The 24,828-nt window shown below is 42.6% G+C and overlaps 1 protein-coding gene across 1 annotated transcript in view; it reads left to right on the top strand.

Moving 5' to 3' along the window:
* Positions 1–24,828, top strand: part of LOC111168743 (glutamate receptor ionotropic, delta-1) — a 177,730-nt gene that overhangs the window by 85,973 nt on the left and 66,929 nt on the right. Inside the window, exons 5-7 of the mRNA XM_089897788.1 lie at positions 18,620–18,721; positions 20,200–20,397; positions 24,051–24,375. Coding sequence (XP_089753914.1) covers positions 18,620–18,721; positions 20,200–20,397; positions 24,051–24,375 — 625 coding nt within the window. The remainder of the gene's footprint in view (positions 1–18,619; positions 18,722–20,199; positions 20,398–24,050; positions 24,376–24,828) is intronic.

Below are 24,828 nucleotides of genomic sequence, written 5' to 3'. Positions count from 1 at the left end.
ATATTGGATCTTGAAATATTCCCTAATGAAAATATGATCTACCAAGTCTGGCAGGACATTTAACGATAATTGGTTGCATCTGTATCTCCACTTGTAAAATTCTACTTTACCTATTTTTTATAATATATGCAGTATGTTAGTATATATGTATATTTTTCATAAATAAGCATACACATATTGTCTTGGGGCTTAACATTCTTTCACTGAAGGAGTAATGCCCAGGAAATGTGGAGACCATGGTGCGAGATCACCTCCAAGGCCTTCCCAGCCTTGGAGAAGGTGGCCAGACGTGTCTCCACATATTACCCTCCAAGTGTGGGTCAAGATTTCTGATCTTTCTCCAGCTGGAGTGTGTCTCCAAGAACATGAGCTCAGGGCTGGTCCCGGGATGTGTTTCCCAACAACTCTAACTCATAAAGGGCCTGAGGGCTGGGATTGTGTGTGCTTTGGTCTTGTACCAATTACAAGGATCATGAAGATACACTCAAGGGGCACATTGACTCTTTCTACAGTTTGTCTATTCCAAGCTTCATTAAAGAATGTGGATTAAAGAAAGGTTATTTTGAGGGCTTCCCTGGTGGCGCAGTGGTTGAGAGTCCGTCTGCCGATGCAGGGGACACGGGTTCATGCCCCGGTCCGGGAAGATCCCACATGCTGTGGAGCGGCTGGGCCCATGAGCCATGGCCGCTGAGCCTGCGCGTCCAGAGCCTGTTGCTCCGCAACGGGAGAGGCCACAACAGTGAGAGGCCCGCGTACCGCAAAAAAAAAAAAAGAAAGGCCATTTTGGGAAGGCCGACGTGGCTCTGTCCTGACCAGAATAGCCTGATTAGCATAAATAGGGGGATGATGGCTTTCAGCTGGTCACTGGCATGGAAATACCCCTGGGCTTCTCTGCCAGGGAACACTGAGCCTTCTTGTGTAAAAGCACGGCCTAATTTCAAATTACAGTTTATTTTTCTCATATAAAAGGAAGGCAAGCTCATTATAGAAAGTTTTTTAAATGCACTGAATTCTAAAGAAAATAATTTCATTACTTAAAAGGAATCATTATTAAGTTTTGTACCTATCTATCTATCAGGTACTATAGATACCCATACTATATACATATATATTTTACCATATATATACCATGAAAAATATATTTTTTTTCATATATACACATATGTAACAATAAGAATATATTTATCATATATCTTTCTTGTTTCCTTATAAAATCATGTAATCTTGATTCCCTGCCTTTGACCTGTACTGACCCCCAAAACCACAAACTGAACAAGTAAAGGCCTGTGGACTCCCTGCTGTGATGGGACCACCTTAGTGGGAGTGACAGAAGATCTGGTATTTTCAAGCTTTGCCAGCAGTTCATAGTTACTTTGACTGTGACATTGTCTCTTCTTAATGTCACCTTTTGTTTTCTGCACATACTCTTCCCAAATTCTTCCCCAGACCTACCCCAAAGCAGAGCATCTTCTAGTCAACCCTCCTCTTCCCTAAAACTGCTTACTTCATTTGCATGTGACTTGGCCCATTTATAATACCATTACCCAGAGAAGGAGGCCTGTAACCAGGGCAACCAAAAGAGGTGCTTTTGCAATTCAGACTTAAACAGACTTTCTGCTCCATTTAGTTGGATTCTGATCCACTCTTGACTCCCTTCTCTCTTGAGACTGTAAGAGTGTAAACACCCAGAATCTGCCTTCATCTCGTGTCCTTTTCTCCAAGGCCTCCCCTCAACCCACGGGCACAATACATTCTATTTCTACTGACTAAACAGTTCTTCAGGGGTTACAAGAGTCCCCTTCTGATTATCACTACCCCACATTTAGGGTCATGATATTTTCTAATGTTATTACCGTCTCTAATAATCGTTTTTAGCACTGCATTATATTATATCTGGGGGTGGACCATAAATACTTAACAATTCTCATGTAATTGGATTTTAAAGTGTCCTTTTTTGTTTGTTTTCACCATTTAATTATCTGATGATCATCTATGTGAATGATTTTTTTTTGTCATTAATGCATAGAGTTCCTTCCCTATGAAAGTCCCCTAGAATTGAAATGCCTGGTCAAGAGGTATATTTGTTAAGCTCTTGAGGCAGACTGTCAAGTAACTTCCATAGAGTATCAATTTACCCTGTATTATGATGGTGCTCATTTCACTGTATCATCAACTAAATATTTTACTTTTTAAAAATATTTTTATAAGCAAGAAATAGTATATCACTACAACTTTGTCTTTTTATGTTATTAGATGAAACATATTTCCATGCTTGTTAGGTAATACTGTGGAAGTATTTGTTTTTATTTCTTCCGTATGATTACTGGTTTTCTTTCTTTTCAGTTTTTACAAGTGTTTCATGATGCAAGGCTTTCTGTCAATGAGGCTGGGGCAGAAGCCCTGTTTTTGACAGTAGAGTATCCCACCTTTCGACCAATCATGACAGGTGATCAGATGCTTAAATTCTTACCTGATAATGAGTCAGAAGAGTCTTGTGCTTCTGAGCATAGCTGAGTCTTCCCTGAATTTGGGGTGAGGGAACATACTATATGATCTTATATTAGGATTCTTCCAGATCCACACTCTAGTCATTTGTCTGCACTGGGATAGATGTTTCTCTTCGAATTCAACTAACTATAAAAATAGGCATGCATATCTGCATTATTGGATGTGAGGATAGTATTAATCATTAGCTTTTACTGAGTGCCTGCTCTGTGCCAGGCATTTTAATAAGTGCTGAGGGCACTGCTGAAAATGTGTCAGAAGTATTCTGTCCTCATGTAGCTTATATTCCAACGAGGGAAGATAGACTATACCTTTATAAAATTTTTAGCAATTACATAATAAAATAAGTTGGATAATTTTATATGGTCACATATACTATTCAGAAATGAAACAGGAAAATAGAGAGGGACTCAGCAGGGGAACCTGCTGAGATTGACAAGGGATCTCTTTAGAGAAAATGAGGACCGACTGAAAATGATGCAAAGAAGCCAACTCAGAATAGTTCTACAGTAAAAATGTTTCTAGAAGAGGAACGTGTACAAAGGCTCTAAACTAGGAATAGTTGTAGAATGTTTGAGAAGGAGAAAGAAGACCAGTGTGGCTGTTTTAGGTAACTAGGAGGAAGTGATAGGATGTTATTAGAGAAGTAATAGGGGTCAGATCGTGGAGAATGGCGTAGGTCGTGCTTAGGATTTTGGATCTTATTTTAATTGGGAGCTAAGGGAGCATTTCAGATGAAGGAGTGATATGAAATCATTGATGTTTCTGAAATGTCACTCTGCCTGCTACGTGAAGGATGGACTGCGGTCAGGATAAGGTAGACTGTGCTGTTGTCAGAGGCTTAATACAAGTTTATTTTTTGTTCACACAGAGTGAGATGCTTAAGCAAAGACTTCAGAGTCATCTTTGATTTCCCCTCCCACATAAAAGCCATATGCTAGTCATAAGGCCATGTGCCTGAGTTCTAACATATGGGAATGTTTGCAAAAGGGATTCTTACTTTGGGTCCAGAGCGCATAAGAGTTTGTATGCTTTCCTTTTCAGCTCTTCTTTGTGTCATGGAGATCACATGTTGATAGGGATTATCACAGGATAGATGTTGCCTGGATCCCTGAATCACTGCATGGAGAAGATATTCTCCATGGGCTCACATTAGTAGCATCTTGATTAGGACCTGTTACTGCCTCCTGGGAATGATTCTGTCTGATCGGTCCTCTGAGTTCTCAATTCTGCCTTCTGATTCATCCTTACTTTTCCATAAAAATATATACTCTGTTTTAAGCTTAATAGTTTTCTCAGCTGCTTACTGCCCATAGAAGTTTAGAGGTCTAAAAGGCTCTTTCTATTTTGCATCTTCTATGTCCCATTTAGTCTGTGCTTCTATGTCCCCTGGCTGTGCTTCTGCCATTGCAATTCTTTAAAATCTTGTGTGGGTGTTTTATAAAGTTTATTGGTTGTTTCACTATATTAGCTGAAAACCATGCCTACAAATTTATTTGAGATAGGTTCTTTTCTACCTCGACTTCCCTAACAGTTTGCTATGGAGTTTTAGAAACTTTATTGTTTACCACAGAGGGCCTGTGATACACGCCTTTCAGATTGCAGAAAATGCCATTTGTTTCTCTGAAAGGTCTATAAGACACTACCTTAAGCATTTCTGAGATCTTAAGGAAGGGTTTTACTGTTGCACCCTTGACCTCATGGGTCCATATTTTCCAGGTAACCTATGAGATTTCTTTGCATCAAGGACTTCTTTTATTTTGGAATTTTCTGTTAGAAGAGACTCAGTTTGAGAAATAGTTTTTATTTTTGAATCCAGCAAATCATGGCTTCTATATATTTTCTCTAAATTTTTCTTGAAAACAAAATCCCTTCTTTAGTCCATCTATGAACTATCTATGTGTCTATGTTTACATTATGATATACAGCTAAAAGAAAAGACACTTCAAATTCTGCCTGACATTCTCTTAGCCAAATCCATCTGTTTATTAAGTAGGTTGCTATTTTCCATAATATTGCAGGTGACAGTTTTGCTTAATTTTCTGCCATTATATAACAAGGGTACTCTTCCTTCTAGCTCCCAGTAATACTGGGTTGGCCAAAAAGTTCATTCAGGTTTTTCATACCATCTTATGGAAAAACCCAAACGAACTTTTTGGCCAACCCAGTATTTTTCCTCACCTTCCTTTAAACTCTCACAACCGTCTCCTCAAGGTTCATTTTGCTTCTACTAAAAGCCTCCTTAAGGTCCTTCTAGATTCCTCCTGCTACACAGTCCCAAAGCCAATTCCACAAATTTTATATTTTCCTTATAGTAATGCCACCATACTTCCAGGTACCAAATGCTATTTGAGATATTAGTGCTGCATAACAGATGTCCCCAAATTTGCTATTTTAGACAATAATATTATTATATCTCATGTATTCTGCACGTCAGAAATTTAATCAGGGCTTGGTTTGGTGATTCTTTTGACATTAACTGAGATCGCTTGCTGGTACTCAGCTGCCTGATGGGCTGCTCTTAAGGGCCTAAGATGGCCTCACTCACATGTCTAGTGCTTTGGCAGAGGTGGCTGGAAGACCGGATTCATCTGGGACTGTTGACTAGAATACGAGCATGTGATTATTCCAGCATGGTAGTCTCAGGGCTGCTGAACTTTTTGCACGGCAGCAGGCTTCTCCTAGATAAGAGGTTCTAAATGGGAGGTGATTCTGTCCCCGGGGGGAATATTTGGCAATGTCTGGAGATATTTCTGGTGGTCATCCTGGGGGAGGGGATGCTACTGGCATCTAGTTGATAGAGGTCAGGGATGCTGCTAAACATCCTACAATGCACAGGACAGACACCCCACCCCCCACAACAAAGAACTATCTGGCCTCAAATGTCAGTGTTGTTGAGGTTGAAAATCCCTTTCCTAGAGCGAGCATCCTAAGAGTCAAGCAGAAGTTTCTGACCTAGACTCAAAGACATGCAGCATCAGATTCAGACCGGATTTTGAGAGAGAAGGGAATTAAAGGTCACATCTTGATAGGGGGTGGTGAAGTCATATTATAGAAGAGAATGTGGGATGGGAAACATTGTCACATCCATCTTCAGAAAATATAGCCTGCTGCAGGAACTGTCAGGGAAATCTGAATGTGATCCATGCCATGAAAAAGGGGCAAGCAGAATGCTTTAAGGATGCAGGAGGATCTGCCATTTCTGGTTGGAGGGATAAAATGGGATTTCTGGAAAACATGACAGTTAAACAATTTTTTTAAATGACAAATTAAACCTTGAAAGAAGTGTAATGTTTTGAAAAGTTCAGCTGGAGAGGCAAACATTTTAGATGGGAAGAACAATAGGAAGAAAAACGGAGTTGGAGGAATCAGGCTCCCTGACTTCAAACTATACCACAAAGCTACAGTAATCAAGACATTATGGTACTGGCACAAAAACAGAAATATAGATCAATGGTACAAGATAGAATGCCCAGAGATAAACCCATGCACATATGGGCACCTGATTTACGACAAAGACAAGAACATACAATGGAGAAAAGACAGCCTCTTCAATAAGTGGTGCTGGGAAAACTGGACAGCTACGTGTAAAAGAATGAAATTAGAACACTGTCTAACACCATACACAAAAATAAACTGCAAATGGATTAAAGAATTAAATGTAAGACCAGACACTATAAAACCCTTAGAGGAAAACACACTCTGACAAAAACTACAGCAAGATCTTTTTTGACCCATCTCCTAGAGTAATGGAAATAAAAACAAAAATAAACAAATGGCACTTAATTAAACTTAAAGCTTTTTCACAGCAAAGGAAACCATAAACAAGACAAAAAAGCCCTCAGAATGGGAGAAAATATTTGCAAATGAAACAGACAAAGGATTAATCTCCAAAATATACAAACAGCTCATGGAGCTCAATATCAAAAAAACAAACGATCCAGTTAAAAGATGGGCGGAAGACCTAAATAGACATTTCACCAAGGCAGACATACAGATGGCCAAGAGGCACATGAAAAGATGCTTAACATCACTAATTATTAGAGAAATGCAAATCAAAACTACAGTGGGGTGTCACCTCATGCCGGTTAGAATGGCCATTATCAAAAAATCTAGAAACAATAAATGCTGGAAAGGGTGTGGTGAAAAGGGAACCCTCCTGCACTGTTGGTGGGAATGTAGATTGATACAGCCACTATGGAGAATAGTATGGAGGTTCCTTAAAAAAACTAAGAGTAGAACTACCATATGACCCAGCAATCCCACTACTGGACATATACCCTGAGAAAACCATAATTCAAAAAGAGACATGTACCCCAATGTTCATTGCAGCACTATTTACAATAACCAGGACATGGAAGCAACCTAAGTGTCCATCGACAGATGAATGGATAAAGAAGATGTGGCACACATATACTATGGACTATTACTCGGCCATAAAAAAAAATGAAATTGAGTTATTTGTAGTGAGGTGGATGGACCTAGAGTCTCTCATACAGAGTGAAGTAAGTCAGAAAGAGAAAAACAAATAACATATGCTAACGCATATATATGGAATCTAAAAAAATATGGGACTGATGAACCTAGTTGCCGGGCAGGAATAAAGAGGTAGACATAGATAATGGGCTTGAGGACATGGGGTGGGAGGGCGAAGCTGGGGAGAAGTGAGAGTAGCATCAACATACATACACTACCGAACGTAAAATAGTTGGCTGGTGGGAAGCAGCAGCGTAGCACAGGGAGATCGGCTCAGTGCTTTGCGATGACCTAGAGGGTTGGGATGGGGGGATGGGAGGGAGGCTCAAGAGGGAGGGTGTATGGGGACATGTGTATGCATATGGCTGATTCTTTTTGTTGTGCAACAGAAACTAACACAGTATGGTGAAGCAACTGTACTCCAATAAGGAGCTATTAAAATTTTTTTTAAAGATATTAACTATTAAGGATCTGCAGACTATGGGTTTTGGATCAAATCTAGCTTGTCATTTATTTTGTAAGTTAAATTTATTGGAATCAAGCCACACACACTCAATGAGTAGCTGACCCCAGAGACCATATGACCCAAGGAGCCTAAAATATGTACTGCCTGGTCCTTTATGGAAAACTTTGCTGACCCCTTGGACTAGTTCATTGATTTATTTGCTTATTCAACAAATACTTATTAAGTGCCTGCTGTATGCTAGAAATGTATCAGAGGTTGGGTATAGGATGGTGAGCTAAACAGAAAAACAGTGGAACAGATAGAAACAAAAAAAAATTTCTGTCATGGAGGGTGGTTTTAACAATTACAATATTTGAGAGCTATAAAGAAAATAACAAAGTTCTGAACTTAAGAATATTGAGTACTTAGGAAGAGTGAGCTTGACTTTATCAAGAGGATAAAGGTGAGACCTGCCAGATGAGAAAGAGCCAAACATGAGATGTGAAGGACAGAGATAAGAATTATCAGGAAAGTAAGAGTGTATACAGAGTTCACAAGGCAGGAAATATCTTGGCTTGAGAGAGTAATTGAAAGGTGATGCATTTTGGTGGAACTTAGTAAGCAAGATGGAAAGCATGGCAGGGGCTGAGGTAGAAGGGCAGGCCTGGGGCAGGTCTTAGAAAGTCTTATAAGCCATGAAAAGGATGTATGCCTTTAAATCCAAGTTTAACAGAAAATCACTTGAGAATTTTAAGAGAGTGAAATAAAACAATTTTTATTGAAAAAGGAAAGGAAAGGGACTTCCCTGGTGGCACAGTGGATAAGACTCCGCGTTTCCATTTCAGGGCGCCAGGTTCAATCCCTGGTCAGGGAACTAGATCCCACATGCATGCTGCAACTTAGAGTTTGCATGCCACAACTAAGGAGCCCGCCTGCCACAGCTAAGACCCCATGCAACCAAATAAATAAATAATATTTTTTAAAAAAAGGAAAGGAAAGACAATTCTGGCTGCTGAGTGGGGATTCGATAGCAGGTGGATAAGGGGCATTGAGAGATAAAGCAGCCCATAAAGATTCTAGCCCAGAAATCATGGTGGCATGATCGAGAAATATGCTTCTCAAATTCTTCTCTGCTCACACGTGACCTGGGAATCTTGTTAAAATGCGGATAGTGACTCAAGAGACATGGGATAGAGCCAAGATTCTTTGATTTAAACAAATTTCCAGGAAATGTGATGTCCTGGTCCACAGACCACACTTTGTGCAATGAGAGTCTAGAGGTAAAGACATAAAAAGTGGGTTTTTAAAAAATGCCTTTTGAATCATTCATTTTACCAACATTTTCCCATGACTAGAAGTCTCAAAAGTAAGTATACAAAACAAAATCATGCAAAAGAGAAAATCCAGCCCAGGCATTCTCAACCATTATAAATAAATCAGAAGTGAGTGAGAAAGCCATGTACAGAGCTTCAGATATGGGACGTATCCTGGGAGTTAGAGTTTGAGAAAAGCATGAAATTTCAGCCCAGTTAATGAGAAAGTGCCCAGGGGATGATAAATTTTATTAATTTTTCTAATAAAATTTTATTGAGAGAATCGAAATGAAGAAAAGAGAGTCCCTGCTTTTAGAGAGATAGAGTATTTGCGAATAATAGACATGCAATTTTAATATATCGTGAAAAGCATTTCCACAGGATCAAGGCTGGCGTGCTATGGATTGGGATCGCCAACGGGAGACGTACTCTTGGTGAAAGGTGCAGGGAAGGATCTCTAGAATGATCTTCAAAGGATGACTCAGAGTCAGAAAACAAAGGACGAGGAGAGTGTTCTAGGGAAAGGAGATAGCCCAGAATTTAGAGAGAGTATAATGAGAGACACCTGCTCCTTTTTCAGTGCAAAGACTCATAGTACTGGCTGTCAGAAGGTATCTTGTCAGACTTCAGACTGATGTATAAGGTGTATAGTGCCATTAATTCTAGTCAATTCACACTAGCGAAAATTTCTTAAGCTGCTAGCATGGACCTGAGCATAGTAAAGACCTGAGAAAAAAGTATTGTCAATAACACTAATGCCTATTAATAACCAATAACAGATGTGCACACTTGAGCCCAGAAAAAGAATATGACCAATTAAAGTAACTTGCCAGAGGTCCTCCAGCACACAGGTGGGAGAAGCAAATTCCATCCTGGCTTGTTTCACTATGGATACTGCCTCTGGAAGAACTTGCAGTTTATTTAGAGGGACAAAACCAATAAGCCTAAAACAATTAGAGATATGAAATCAACGTTACAGTTATAAGCCATATTGCAATGCAGCTTCAAAATGAAAATAGCTTATTGTTTTTCTTCTGATTACAGAAACAATGTTTCCTCTCAGTAAAATAATTCAAACGTTACAGGATTGTATTGGGCAAGAGATGAACATTCCCTGCAATCTCATCGCTCTACCTAATTCCAGAAATAGCCACTTATAACTACCCTTTTGTGTCTTAGGTATGCCCATGCACCATCTCACAAAATGAAATAAGCATGAAAAAATTGGACCATTACTATATATAATGTTATGTAATCTATTTTTTCTCCCACACAAACCCATAAACCAAGGAAACATTTGAAGGTAAAACTGCCCTTATGTTCTTCCTAAACCTTTATAAAGGTGAATTCAATTCTTCTAGATAGATAAATGATTTCTTGGCCACTTGCTATCCATCTAGCTCTAACTAGTTCAGGCACAATTGCATGAGTGTCCTGACACTGCTCATCATGTTATTTTGGGAATCCTCCCCTCTTACCATCCTTGCCAAAAGGTCACAGTTGGGTCACATGACAGGTTAGTGCCACTAGCCCACCTCTGTAGCACATGGCTCCATCCTTTTCCAAATCATTATCAAGATGTGCATGTGTGTCTGTGTGTATAAAACAAGTCACGGTTATTTAGATGCAATTATCTGCAATAAATTCACTGGTTTAGGTGTACAGTGTGATCAGCTCTGGCAAATGTAAATGGTAGTATAATCACAAGAACACTCAAAATATAGAACACTTCCATTACCCCCAAATAGCCTTCCTTTTACTTGGCATTTGATACCCTCCTCCCATTCCTGGCTGCAGGCCACCACTGCTCTATCTTCAGGACCTAGAATAATGCCTTTTCAAGGAAGTCATATAAATGGAATCATAAAGTCTGTGGTCTTTTGTGTCTGGCTTCATTCCCTTGGTGTGATGCTTTTGAGCTTTATCCGTGCTGTTGCCTGTGTCTGTAGCTTGTTGCTTTTTATTGCTGAGTAGTATTCCGTTGTATAAGTATAGCCCACTTTGTTTATCCATTCACCAGTCACCATGGTTGACGTGGGAGTGTTTCCACTTTGGGGCTGTTATGAATAAAGCTTCTACGAACAGCCACATCCTGACCTTTGTGTTGGACATATTTTATGTTTTCCTTACATAAACAGCTAGAAGTGGAATGGTTGGAAGGCATGCTCAGTGTATGTTTTAACTTTCTAGGAAATTGCCAACCTGTCTTCCAGGTGGCTGCACCTTTTGCATTCCAGATCCTCATTAGCACTCAGTAACATCAGCCTTTGATTCTGGTCATTCTAGTGAGGTATAGTGGATGTGCATGTGGTCTTGTTTTGCATTTCCATGATGACTGATGATGTTGAGTTTTCATATGCTTATTTTCCATTCATATATATTTTTCGGAAAAATAAGTTATTTCTCTATTTTAAAAAATCGAGTTGTTTGCCTTCCTGTAATTGAGTTGTAAGGTTTCTTCACATATATCAGACACAAGTCCAATGTTGGATATACATGTATCTGATATTGTCCCATAACTTTTGGATGCTCTGTTATATTTCTTTCTTGTACTCCACCCAGTGGAGGCTTGGTGGAAAGAGCTGATGAGTGGGTGTGCCCCCCCCACCGCCCCGCTTGGGGCCTCCCTTGAGTCTGGGCTCCCAGGGAACCTCACTGTCATGCAGGCCTACACATGGCCTTTAAGAATTTGGTAAAATTTCAGTTTTTTTCTTCTTATCCACTCATCTAACTACCACCTCTTTTGTCCCGTTTTCTGCCAAAGATGAAATATTTCTAATGTGCTGTCTCTCCTCGGAGGGGCTTCTCATCCTTTGACATTCAGTTCACCAGAGGTTCTTAGGACCACAGGTTTCTCAGAGGATAATTTTTAAAACATAGTTTTGTTGATGGTCTGACTTTTTGTTTGTTTGTTACGATGAGAGCAACATCATCTTACTTTCTGTATCTTAAGCAGAAGTGGAACCGCCTCCATCCTCCCTGTGAATGTGACGGAAGAATTTCATTGCTGGCACCACTAGAGTCAGTCAGTATGGGCCCAGGGAGCCCTCTGTGCTCCCAGAGGGCTCCCTGGGCCCACACTTTCAGAGAGGAGAGGCTAGAGTTTGGGCCTGTCTGTGGCCTCCATCATGAATGACCTGGTTGCCAGGGTCAAGGGCACTTCTAGTTTTCCTCGTCCTCCTCTGTAATACCACTGGGGGAGTATCTTTCTCTCATCTGTGCTAAAGGTTTTTCATGAAGCCCCCATATGTGATCTCTCTCCAGCTTATTTCACTTTTATTTCACTTTCTAAGGGCTCTTCTTCCCTTTGGACATTTAACCTAAGTTCTGCTGGGGCTTGTTTTCAGAAAGTACAACTTTCACCAAATGCTCAATTCCCTGTGCAAATGCTCCCGGGCTGAGAAGTTCAGTTATCCCATGTCTCAGAGTGAGTCCCCTGCCCTCTCCTATAGAGCACATCTGGAACCTCAAGAGTGGTCCTGGCCCCTTCCTCCGTAGATATATCTAATCTGATGGTCATCTCCTATGGTTCATACTCTAAAGGCCTGCCCTTAGTAACCCAGATATACTGGAATTCCCAAAATGAATTCTCAAAGTAGGCCTTCCTTCAGGAACCCTGGCTACAAATATTAATATCCTATCCTCAGATGCTTGCACTCTGCTTCCAAGATGCCCTGTTTGTGTCCGAGCATGTGGTCCTTGCATTTAGTCAGAGTTTAAAATGTGTAATCTCCTGACTGATATCAGTGCTGGCTGAATCCCCCAGTGCACGCGGATTCAAGATGTGGGTTCCCCCTTCACCCCACCCCCACCCAAGGCTCTGATTTTTTTTTTTGAAACATACACCAGACAGTTTTGTTTTCCAATAAAAATGGACCGAGGAATAAAAGCTAATAGAGGGCTTATTATTTCAGAAAAGCCCATGTACTGACATGATGATAAACCCATGTGCCATCATACTGAATCCTGTACGCCAGCCGAACATGTCTGCCCTCGGCTCATGGCAGTCACTGGTCAATGAGGATACAGCTCAGATGGAGCTCCAACTATGGCTGTGAGATCTGACTGGCATGGTCATAAAAACTTCACTTCCAGCCTCCAGTGCTCTCTTGAGACAAGCTCACCAGCAAAGTATTTCTCACTCAGTTGCGAAATGTGACGATAGAGGTTATTGATCTATTGTCTTGTTGGATATAGCTAAGCATAAGATTTGAGGGTAAGCAAACCTGCCTTCCTTCTTCCCTTCCTCTTCCCTCCCAAGGAATTGGCAAGGCTCAATGTATGAAGCTGGTCACATTCTGGGCTGCACAGCAGTTGGGTTGCCTCTTCTCTCCTTCCCCTCTCCGCCCCCGCCATGAAAAGAGAACCAGCACTTTACGACACCTCTATAACTAGACGACAGACCACAAAGCCCAATCTTCTAAAGGAGGTCGGTCCCATTTAGGGTTAATAGTCCTGCATTTAATAAGGACAGGCCACGAAGTCCCAAACCCCTACATCTCACAACTCAAACGCAAACATGAAGAACACCCTGATTGACTCAGGAAATATATTTTCCTGGCACCAATGGTTTATGAAATTTATTCTCCAGTTGGCTGATCTCTTGAACAGTTGTTTGTCATCATCAGATTTTGAAACCATTTATCCCCTTTCAAGTAATGATTGTGCTGTAACCTCTGGCTCCATCCACGCTTCCGGTCTGGGTAGAGCAGCTCTTGGCAATGAATGAAAACCATAGCTGTCTTATCAAATAGCGGCAGTTCTCGTTTTGTTTAACAGTGCTGGAAATTAGTTTTTCAGGCACTGATCTTGACAGGTCAGCTGTCAAAAGTGGGTTTCTGTGGCCATAAATTCATTGACCCCAATAAACAAAATTCTGTCTGCAAAATACAAGAGGAAGTCAGAGTAGATGCACTTATGTACAAATGAAATGGTCTGCAGCTATATGACTAAGTGTCAGGACTTCACTGGGTGAAAGGTTTTTCTGGCTTCCCATTTATCAAGCCTATCAGCTTCATTTGGCTTTTATTATCTGAACTTTTTTCTCCAGCATTCTGATCAGGGAGCCCCAAGCTGTCCTCAGGAGGGAGGCAGAACACAGTCTCTCCTAATCTTGATGGGCGGCAAGTTTGGGAATCCACTTAAAGGCTTTATTATATTTTTTAAAAATTCCACTTTAGTCTTTTAAACGAAAGGTTTTGTTTGAAAAGGATTGTGACTTTCTCTGCTCTAGTCTTACATATTGGGTGCTCAGAGGGATGGCCTCACTCAAATGAAGGTTTACCACTCTGGTCTTAAGATTTGGACAAGAGCCAAGGCTTTGTGGAAATAGGGAGATTCACTCAGCCTAGGGCACTTGGCTTCAGGCTGATGTGAGGGAATAGTACACTTTACTGCCCAGCTCTAAGGCTCCCAGATCCTGGAACATGGTTACTTTGATGTGTTTGAAGGCAGAATTTTGGTTTCTCTTTGAAGTATTTTTTCTTTCTTTGTTAGAGTACAGGATGCCTGAAGGCCAGGGAGAGAGAAGTGAGTATTGAAAAACAGTAAACTAAAAAACCTTTAAGCCCTAAGTACTTTCAGACAAAAGAAATAGGAATAATAATAACAGGTTGGAGGAATTTTTTTTCTTTCTCTCATGAAGTTGCACTTTGATTTAAATGACTTTGCCTTAGGATGGTCTGAATAGTAACTAATAAGATTTGATGCCACCCGCCCCTCTTCCTTAGTGGAGGAAGACTGCCTGTCTTCATGGAGCTGGGCCCCAGGAGGGGCCACTGCCCTGTCTCCAAACCCAAACAGGCTCATGGGGCCCTACACAATCTTGGAGGTGTCTTAGAATGTGAGATGCTGTCCTGGAAGACCTTGCGGTGTGCCTCTTCTAGGAGATGGGCACCTCGGCCATAGCTCCTTGCAACCAGAGAACTGATGTACTCAATATTAAGTTCTGACTCTTAGACTGGCCTTGACCTACCGATAGATAATTTGACTCTAATTGCTTCCTTCCATTCAGCCCTCAATCATACAAGTGCATGTGACAGGATTTTGCTTTATCACCCGTGCTAGCTATTTTTATCAAAAGCATATTTTCCTTTTTGTGAAAGTAATGACAAACCTGTTAAAAACATAGGAAAGCATAAAAAAAGTAATCATGGTTATTCATAATTCTACCACCAAGATAAATCCAAATATTACATTTAAACACATTTCCTCCCATTTTAACCGCTGCCTTTAAAAGAAGACATAATTAAGGTCGCATTGTACACACCTTTTAATATCTTGATTCTTTACTTTGTGATTATTATTTAAGTTATTTTATTACATATTATTTCAAAACTATTTTCTCCTTTGAACAGCCCCTCAGCATGGTAGGCAGGGATGGTATTTTTATTCCATTTTATCGATAGGAAAATGGAATCTCAGTGAAGTTAAATTTATTCAAAAATAATTGTTGCCTCTTGTGATTTAAGTACTGTGCTGTAAAATGTGCTGAGGTCACTCAAGTAAGTGGTGGAAACACGCCTAGAACATAGATATATTGGCTCATAAACATATGCTACTTTAATACCTCCAAGTTCCCAAACTATACCAGTAATAGGGAGCTGATCGTCTAGAGGAGAAATGGCATTCAAGGCAAGGTTAGAAACTCTGAGATGGGAAGAAGCAAGGCGAGGTCCAATCCAAGTGCGCAAGACTCTAGACAGTTTATGAAGACAGGGTTTGGATCCCAGGGAACGGGGTAAGAAACCCAAATAGCACAGCAGAATCACAGACTTAGGTCTAGAATGGAAGACACTGAAGATCATTTCTACTGCAGCTTTGTATCAATGGTGGAGATTGAACTAAACATTTCATTAGTTGGGAGGAATGTATCATACTAATCATACCAATGTAACATCTTAACAACAGGGGAAACTGGGTGTGGGGTATATGGACGGTCTCTGCATAACCTCTGCGACTTTTCTGTGAATCTAAAACTACCCTAAAGTAAGAGCTTATTTTTTTGAGAAATTGAGTAAGAGTTTACCAGACCCAGCCAGAGAGAAATGGCATTCCAGGGAGAAGAACCTGGATGTAAAGAGTCAGGAGGGAACACCATGTGCTTGAGAAAGGTGAGGAATTTGGTGGGGTTGGAGTGAACTGAAGCTGACAGTCAAGGTTGGGTCTCGATCAGGAAGGCCTTTTCATTAAGGCCAAGTTGAAAAGTGTTAGCCTTTATTCTTTAGGAAATAGGAAGTAATTAGAAAATTTTAATTAACATAGTTTGTATTTGAGTTTATGATAAATGTCAGCACAATGGAGGAGGGCTGTTAAGAGAGAGAGGTTGGGGTAACAGTGGGGAGGCTGTTGCAGTACTTTGGGGCAGAGGTGCTGCTGCCTTGAGCCAGGCAGTGGGCTAGAGGCAGATCACGGTGAGGACAGGGATGGAGAGGCAGAGCATTTCTCACAGCTGAACTAAAACCGTAGAAGGACAGGGCTTTATCCCAACTGTTTTTCCTGCTTCCATTTCCATGACTGATTACAATCCCAATAGAAAGACAGGTAAAGCCGGTTGGTCGATGCCAAGCGGAGCCTCATTCCAGGTGCTCATCCAAACCAGGACAGCACAAAGTCGAGATGCCCCTTCACCAGTGCCAAGGAGGTTGGGCAGCAGGCATTACAAATTCAAGTCCTGGTACATAGCAAACTATCCAGTCCCTGGAGCTGACATGTCATCTTTGCTGTGCATTATGACTCTGTAAGTCATTGAGGTAGTAAAGGGGACTGGGACCTTCATAACACCACCCAACCCAGGGGGTGTAGCAGATCACACATAGAGTTAAGCAGCCCCAATGCCTGGGCTAAACAGTTATGGGGATAAGATGCAGGCTGCCCAAATACACACCATGAGTCCCCCGAGTCTGATATCGAAGGGTCCAAAGAATGCAGGGAGTCAACACCTGGACTCCGTTTGTCTGAGTTTGTCTTTTCCCTTTGACCAGCATTTGAATCCGGCTGCGGGAATTGATCGCAAGTCCCAGGGCTATTTCCTGAGACCCCATAGAGAAATAGCCATGAAGTTTCCTTCTCACTATACCAGTTCCAAGAGTGTGGCATCTTTGATGTCCTTGAACAGGACTTTGGATAGATCTTAACTTTGTTCTTCACTGCAGTGCCCCTCAAATTAATGAGTGGTGGCTGTGGGGAGTTCCTCAGAGTATGTGACTGTGCTCTTAACTAAGTGATCTATTCATCACTTCCAGGCGTCATATTATCTAGGGTGAAGTGGGTTTTAGCTTGTATCATGTTGGAAGTGATGGCAGGAGGTTCCAGGTTCCTTTAAACTGGTTCTAGAACCACATATCTCATTCCGATGTTCCTGCTTTAGGCCTCAGGGTTCTAGTATCTTCCAGGTAGAGCGGCCCCACAGATTCTGGAACTGTGGCCTCATAGTCAAGGCTCAGGGTGCCGACCTTGCTGCAGATGTCAGGGCTATGGGAAATGCTGGGAGAGTAGAAGTGTCCATAAGCGGCACCATTGGTGGCTCCTTTAGGGCACCTGGTGGCACTTTTCCACAGAGGGGTAGTTCTTTTGCTCAGCCTAACTAGGGGTCTTGTGGGTTTTCCCTGACGAAGGGTAGGTGCTGCTGTGACAGTCTGAATTTTAACCCCTTTGTACTGAACTGATGGTCCATGAATCAGCAACAGCAGCACAGGGGAGCTTGTTAGACAGGAATAATCTCAGGCCCCAGAATCAGAAAGTGCATGCAAAATCCCTAGGTGATTTGTCTGCATATTAAGGTTTGAAGATCACTGCTTTCATCTGTAGCGGCGGTTCACAATCCTGGCTGTGCATTAGAATCACCTGGGGAGCTCAATGATCCATATCCAGTCCACTACCGACCAGTTAAATCAGACTCTGGGGCAGGGGGCAGGCTTTAGTTGGTTTTAAAAGCCCTCTTAAGAGATGCTAATGTGCAGCTACATCAGAGGCCCAGTGACCTAGAAGAGCAGAGGTTTTCAACGAGGATCGCTGGGGAAGCATTAACATTCCTCATGTCCAAGTGCTGAGACCCTAATTATGTTGGCTTTAAATGGGGCCAATATCTATCTTTTTACATGTCACCAATTAATGATTGAGAATCACTGATCGGACAAAGGGTTCATCGTTGTTGCTCAGGCCCTGCAGGGATGCAGGGAAGGGAAGCAGTCCCAAGAGCATCTGTGTGTCCAGTTGTTTCTGAGCCAGGATAGGGTCTCCTTGACCATCTTAGATGGTCTTAAATGCATCTATTGGACAGACCCTGCAGGCTTAGGAGGATATGGCAGACCCAGAGTACATGTATTCTTGGCCTCTACCTGCCTATCAGGGAAAATTATGAAGTTAGCACTACAGTGAAGACAGTGAGCTCTTGGTCCTGTTTGCAATTGGCATCAGGGTGTAAGACAACTGTCAACTTGGGTCTTTGTTACCTGCTTCACTTTTGATCTCATCCTGCTCTGGTGATGGAAGCAGATGATCTCAAGGACCTTCTGGCCTGGGCAAGTCAAAGGAGTATTAAAGAAAGAGGGCACTTTGTGTGAGACACATTGACATGGCCTCAGTAGGTGGACAATAAAATTGGACATAAATGTTCATTCCAGAAACAAGTTCCTACCAATTGGTTTCATTTCAAGGATGAGGCAGGTCCTCAAGATCCAGATGAGCTGCTGGAGGAAGCGGAGCTCTATCTGTCACACCTTTATCCTTTCTAAGGTTGTAAGATGCCTCTAGCTCTCTGGGAAACTCCTAGGGCTGTTGTCCATCTATCTGCCTGATTCAGGAGCCCAGTTTAGGAGTCGATTCCTAAGGTTTGCACAGGTGCCCATTCTGTCCCTCACACTCCCTTTTTCCTTCACAGCTGGCGACGTGGGACTCGGAGAAGGGCCTGAATGGCAGCCTGCAGGAGAGGCCCATGGGCAGTCGCCTCCAAGGACTGACTCTCAAAGTGGTGACTGTCTTGGTAGGATCATGGGCATATGGGGGAGGTCTGCCATTCAGGCTTTGAGTCAGAGGCTTCTCTCTGTTTGGCTTGATGCTGGGTTTAGAGAGAAGGGGATCTTAAGTAGTGGCTTGAGCTTTCATAAGGCCTTTCACTCAAACAATTTTATGAATAGTGAAGGAAGAGTGAGATTGGAGATTCTGCCCCAAGCCTCTGAGACGTTCCATGGGAGGTCACTGGACTGCTCTAGAGAAGGACCACTGGACTGCTCTAGAGAAGGACCACTAATCCAGATCCAGTGCTGAGCTCCAGAGCGGGCATAACAACTCTACTTGTTCTTGGATGTAAACAATCTTGACCTACTTGTGGTCCTTAGGAGAGCTTTGCTGGTAGCTAGAGTCCCCAGAAGGATGTTGGGAGGACATCCTTCCAGAACCCAATATCACTGATGGGCCCATGTGGCACAAAGTTCATAATGAAAACCATTTGTTGCAGTTTCTCTGCATGGTTGTCCTAGAATCAGAGACTTTTACATATTTAAGATATCTTAGAAGCATCTTCCTTTCCATTTCTTTCTTCATCTCTTTAGAACTGTAGGAGACATTTTAGATTTATCTCTTATTAGCTGGTCAGACATGGTCCAAACATTCCCCTCTGTCCCAGCAGCACTGGCGTGTCTCAGCTCTAGAAGTCTTTGGCAACCACGTTTCCGCATTCCCCATATGCCCACCGGGAATAAACATTATACCTTATTTCCCCCCAAAATTAAATTAATGAGATGTAGTCTCTGGGGACGTTGCCAAAAGGCCCCTTCTTGTTCAGTTTCACGGGGTGGTGGTGGGGAAGCCTGAGGTGTTTTCCAGATGATCACGTGCCCTACAAGAGCACATGTGACATAGCGCAAAATGTGTGAATGTGCACATGGCCTGGCTTTGGACTTTCAGACCGTGGGGTTTAATGCTATCCTGTCCTTGACGTGCAGTATGGCCTTGTCCTGTGACTCAGCATCCATTTTCTAGTATAATCTGATAGATGTATTACTGTCTTCCTTCAATCCAGTATCACAGAGCTCTATTGTCATCTAATATCCTGGATGAGAGGTATCCACATTTCTTATGTGGGTCCTGAAGAATCATGGCACTTCCAGCGGACAGAGTCCTCAATGTTATAAATGAAGGAATGAAAACAAGCCATGCTATTCTGGGAGATGGGGCTCTGGGCCGAATCTGGGATGACACAGGACAAATAAATCTGTTCCTCCATCAGTATGCTGGTTGGAGGGATTTTCCTGTGCCCTGTATCCTGACTGTCCACAAACTGCTTTAGAAAAGGGCAGAGAGGTTCAGACTCCAGGCCTAAATTGGCTAAATACAATGCACATGTCCACAAACGTTCTGAAATTATGGTTCATCGAATTGGTCTCTCTAATAATACCCTGGAAAGATGTGTGTTAACGAACCTGTGATTTAGTTGAAGAACATTCATTTTGTTGTCCTCAGGAAGAGCCTTTTGTGATGGTGGCTGAGAACATCCTTGGACAGCCCAAGCGCTACAAAGGGTTCTCCATCGATGTCCTGGATGCACTGGCCAAGGCTCTGGGCTTCAAATATGAGATTTACCAGGCCCCCGATGGCAGGTACGGTCACCAGCTCCATAACACCTCCTGGAACGGGATGATCGGGGAGCTCATCAGCAAGGTAGGTCCCAAAAGCAGGTCCATGGGGAGGGGTACCCCAGTCTGCCTCTGGGGTGATGTCTAAATTGGGCCCATTATGAAGTTGGAATCTTGGGACCAGCTAGACAGACCACAGTTACCACGCTCCACACACTAAGGATCTCTTTTCCTCCACCCGCCTCCTCCCTGCTATACCCATTTTTGCTCTTTTATTTTCTAATTCCCTGGTACTTTGTGTTTTCCTTCTGTGCCCATTGCTCTCCTTCCTTTGAAACGTGTCCACTGTACCTGTTCTGTAATCCACACTTCATGAAATCCACTCCCACATTTGGGCTGCAGTAGGAACCCAGTTCTCACGAGTGGTGGTTGGGGGGGACTGATGCATGCTTATTCTCTTCTTCAAGGCCCACAAGTGGGCGTGTATATCGTGTGTGTCCACATGCATGTGTGTAGGTGAATTGAGTGTGTGGGTGTGTCTGCATTGCTACGTATAAGTGATACGGCATTCCCCAGCTCCTCAGATTAATTTCAAATCATTAATCTTCCTCCTTCCTGTAGAACCTGGGTCCTCATTTAGATTCATGGCGTGAGGCCAATTTGCTGTGTCCCCATCCTTGACCCTTCCGTCTTAGAACCTCTAGGTCATTTCCTGACAACGATTTACATTGGTGGATCTGCTCAAGCCCTCCCTCTCCAGTATTACTGTTGCCATCAATCTTGATGTTTCTGACATCCCTACGGACCACCCTGGGCTTCGAGTGCTTTGACCCCTTCACCTCCAGTGGCCTTTGAGGACCTGCCCCCATGCCTCCTGTTAGCATCTTGCATGTCACTGTCACTGTCCCAATCCATGACTAAATCCTGTCGTCCTTCTGACTCTTTCTGGCCTTTGTTCCTAAAACACAGGTCCTCTGCTTTATAACCCATGAATGCAGACACGAGGCTTATATTCTCTCCGGTTTCTCCTAAGCTTAAAAAACAAACAAACAAAACACATACAACCAGTTTATTGTGGAAAAAGTTATATATCAAATTCACCCATTTCAGATGTATCATTCAGTGATTTCTAGGAAATCTAGTGAGTTGTGCAATCTTCACCGTATCTAGTTTTACAGTACTTCCATCACCCCAATGAGATCCCTCATATTCATTTACAGTTAATCCCATTCCCAACCCCAGCCGGAGGAAACCTTTAATCTAGTTTCTAGCTCTATAGATTTGCTTTTACAAACATTTACTATAAACGGAGTCATACCATATGTGGTCTTCTGTGTCTGGCCCTTTTCACTTGGCACATGTATTTGAGTTTCATTCTTCTCTAAGATTTCTGTGCCCTTCTGTTACTGCATCCTTTCCTGGTGCATCCTCTGTGGTTGTCCAGATAAACCCCTGTTCCCTTCATCCTGTATGATTCTTCTAAATTATTCTTGATTTCTTGTTACATTGAAACCCTGACCTGGTTCTATTGTCTACCCTCTGACTCTGACATCCAGCTTGCTGTATGCAGTTAGAGGAGAAAATCACAAATTTGTCCAGGTGGATGTATGAACAATGTGTGGCCTCCCAACTCAACTGGGCCTTCGGGACAGTTCCTTAACATGTCCTTTATTGGGCCCCTTGGCTACGTTCCTTAAGACTGTTTCAAAACTTTATCTTTCTCCTCAAGCAACCTAATAATCTTCTATCTTAAATTAGAAAACAAAGTGCTCTCATTTTAGGGAAAGAAATGGAGACATCTGGGCGTGAGATTCTACTTCAACTTCCTATAAAGTTCATATCTGTAGACACGTGTCCTTGCCTCCAGTTTCGGGGTAGGGGGAGTGTTTTCCCTCCTGTTACAGCTCACCCCTCCAGCAGAATCACGAGTCAACTCTCTTGTGCCTCCTCTGGACCTGGTTTCATAAATTAGTTTCCCTCCGTTCTTTGTTGTTAACCTATCCTGATCCCCTGGATTTCTTTCTCTGTCATTAAATATGCTCCAAACTTAAACAAAACAAAAACAGAACAGACAAACAGATAAACCAAAAAAACCCAGAAAATCTCCCTGGATCGTGGGTTTCTGAGAAGAGAAGCAAGAACCAGAGATGCAAATGTGGCAAGTCTGAGATCTCTGACACGGCCACCTCCACCATTTTTTCTCTTTACTCTAGATATGTTGTTGGATTTCACAGTTTAGAAGTCAGTATATTTGCCCCTCTAGCCTGCATATTGGACCTGATAAAATCCTTCTATATAGTTTTCCCCAATTTGAATATGTAGTTTGGATCAGCTGTCACAACTGGTCATTCTAAAATAAACCTAGTTCTGACGATGCCTCCTACTTAAGAGACCCCAGAGCCAAGATAGGGATGATCACTGTACATTTTAATGCTCTTATGTTAACATCCACCTAGGCATAAGGATCGTAGTCTCCACCAGTCTTGGCAGCTTTAACCTCACAATCTAGTTCCATCTTAATGGGGTCTTGGGTGCCCAACTAGCTCAGTTAGTAGAGCATGAGACTATTAATGGGTCTTTGTCTATTTATTTTTAAGGTATTTTTAATTTATTTATTTTAATTCTTTATTTTTGGCCGCTTTGGGTCTTTGTTGCTGCTCGTGGGCTTTCTCTAGTTGCGGCGAGTGGGGGCTACTCTTTGTTGCGGTGCACGGGCTTCTCATTGTGGTGGCTTCTCTTGTTGCAGAGCATGGGCTCTAGGCACCTGGGCTTCAGGAGTTGTGGCTTGCGGGCTCTAAAGCGCAGGCTCAGTAGTTGTGGCGCACGGGCTTAGTTGCTCCGTGGCGTGTGGGATCTTCCCAGACCAGGGCTCGAACCCGCGTCCCCTGCATTGGCAGGCGGATTCTTAACCACTGTACCACCAGGGAAGCCCCCTTTGTCTATTTTTAAATTAAGCTCATCTTGGAAAGCAAAAATCTTGGGAGGTACTCTTGAGGTCACAGTACAGGATGCCCAGAGAGCCCCTTCACAGCATGGCTTTACTAAAGGACGAAGCAGCCCATATGTCTGAGAAGCCATGAGTTAAGGCAGGCAGAAGATCAAAGGAAGTGGACGACCCCTTTTTTCTTGGAGGATGTTATTCTCTGACATAGAGTCTGCATATAAAACAATCTAGGCCTGATACACTAATGAGATTCAAGGTAGTTATATACTCACCATATAACTTCTAAAGTATTTTAGAAAAGAGAGATACCAGTGTGGGCTAATGGCGTTTGGAGAGGTTTGGTGGAAAAATGGAGTGTCCCTGTGGCCTTGAAGTATAGGTAGGATGTAGATGAGGCCAGAAGAAGATAGAAGGGAGTTGGGGCAGGGATGGGGGTGGGCGGTAAGAGGGAAATACCAGCAAAAGAAAGGAGATAGTTCACTAAGGGGACTGTTAAGAAAGTGAAGAAAAACTGTAATTCACACAGGAATGAAGATGGTTATAGACTCTTTCCTCCAGAAGTGGTTTCCAGGAGTTTTGAGGGTTTGGGAGAGAAATTTGTAAGGTGAAAGAGGTAATGACAGACACCTTAGTGCTGGATTTTCCTTACAACATTCAAAGTCACGAGGTGTCAACTCTCGAATCCATTTCCTCTGAACTGAACAACCCAAAGGGCAGAGGACAGGCCTTGACCCAGGGTAGAACCTAGTGGTAAACTGAGGACTGCTGTCTGATGAGATGGGTTTGCCTTTCAGAGAGCGGACCTAGCCATCTCCGCCATCACCATCACCCCGGAGAGGGAGAGCGTGGTGGACTTCAGCAAGCGGTACATGGACTACTCGGTGGGGATCCTCATCAAGAAGCCCGAGGAGAAAATCAGCATCTTCTCCCTTTTTGCTCCTTTTGATTTTGCCGTGTGGGCCTGCATTGCAGCAGCCATCCCTGTGGTTGGCGTGATGATATTTGTGCTGAACCGGATACAGGCCGTGAGGGCTCAGAGTGCTGCCCAGCCCCGGCCATCTGCTTCTGCCACCTTAAACAGTGCCATCTGGATCGTCTACGGAGCCTTCGTACAGCAAGGTACCCTCCTGGTTTCTCAATGTTGGAAGAGCCCCAGGGGCTTGGAAGAACTTGTCCGTTGGCAAAGTTCTTGGACGGATTTTGCCAAAGTCATTTTAAATGCAATTTTATTTAATCTCTAAGGTAGTCCTAATATCATGCTGCTCCCAGGTTCTCTGAATAATACCAGATAGGAACTAAATGAAATCACAACACGGAACTTAACTTCAAGTCCTGATTTTCCGCTTTAGATAAAATTAACCTGCGAGTTCTGCTTTGCACTTTCCTTGCCTCCCACATTAGATTGATTGTTATGCAGACAGGGTTGTCAGAAACTCCATCTTGTTTAAATTTGAAGTCTTAATGGGATAAAAAATCAAAATTGTTTTGCAATCATCTAAGCGGTACTCCAGCCATTCTTGAGATACAAAGTCTCCTGTCTCTGAGAAGTCTGGATAGCACTTGGGGAGTTAC

This window comes from Delphinapterus leucas, chromosome 16 (genome assembly GCF_059928025.1).
Source record: "Delphinapterus leucas isolate spDelLeu-1000000601 "Yukka" chromosome 16, BTC_Dleu_Yukka2, whole genome shotgun sequence".
Lineage (NCBI taxonomy): Eukaryota > Metazoa > Chordata > Mammalia > Artiodactyla > Monodontidae > Delphinapterus > Delphinapterus leucas.
The sequence above is the reverse complement of the archived record's forward strand: the minus strand, read 5'-3'. Positions and strand labels throughout refer to the sequence as shown.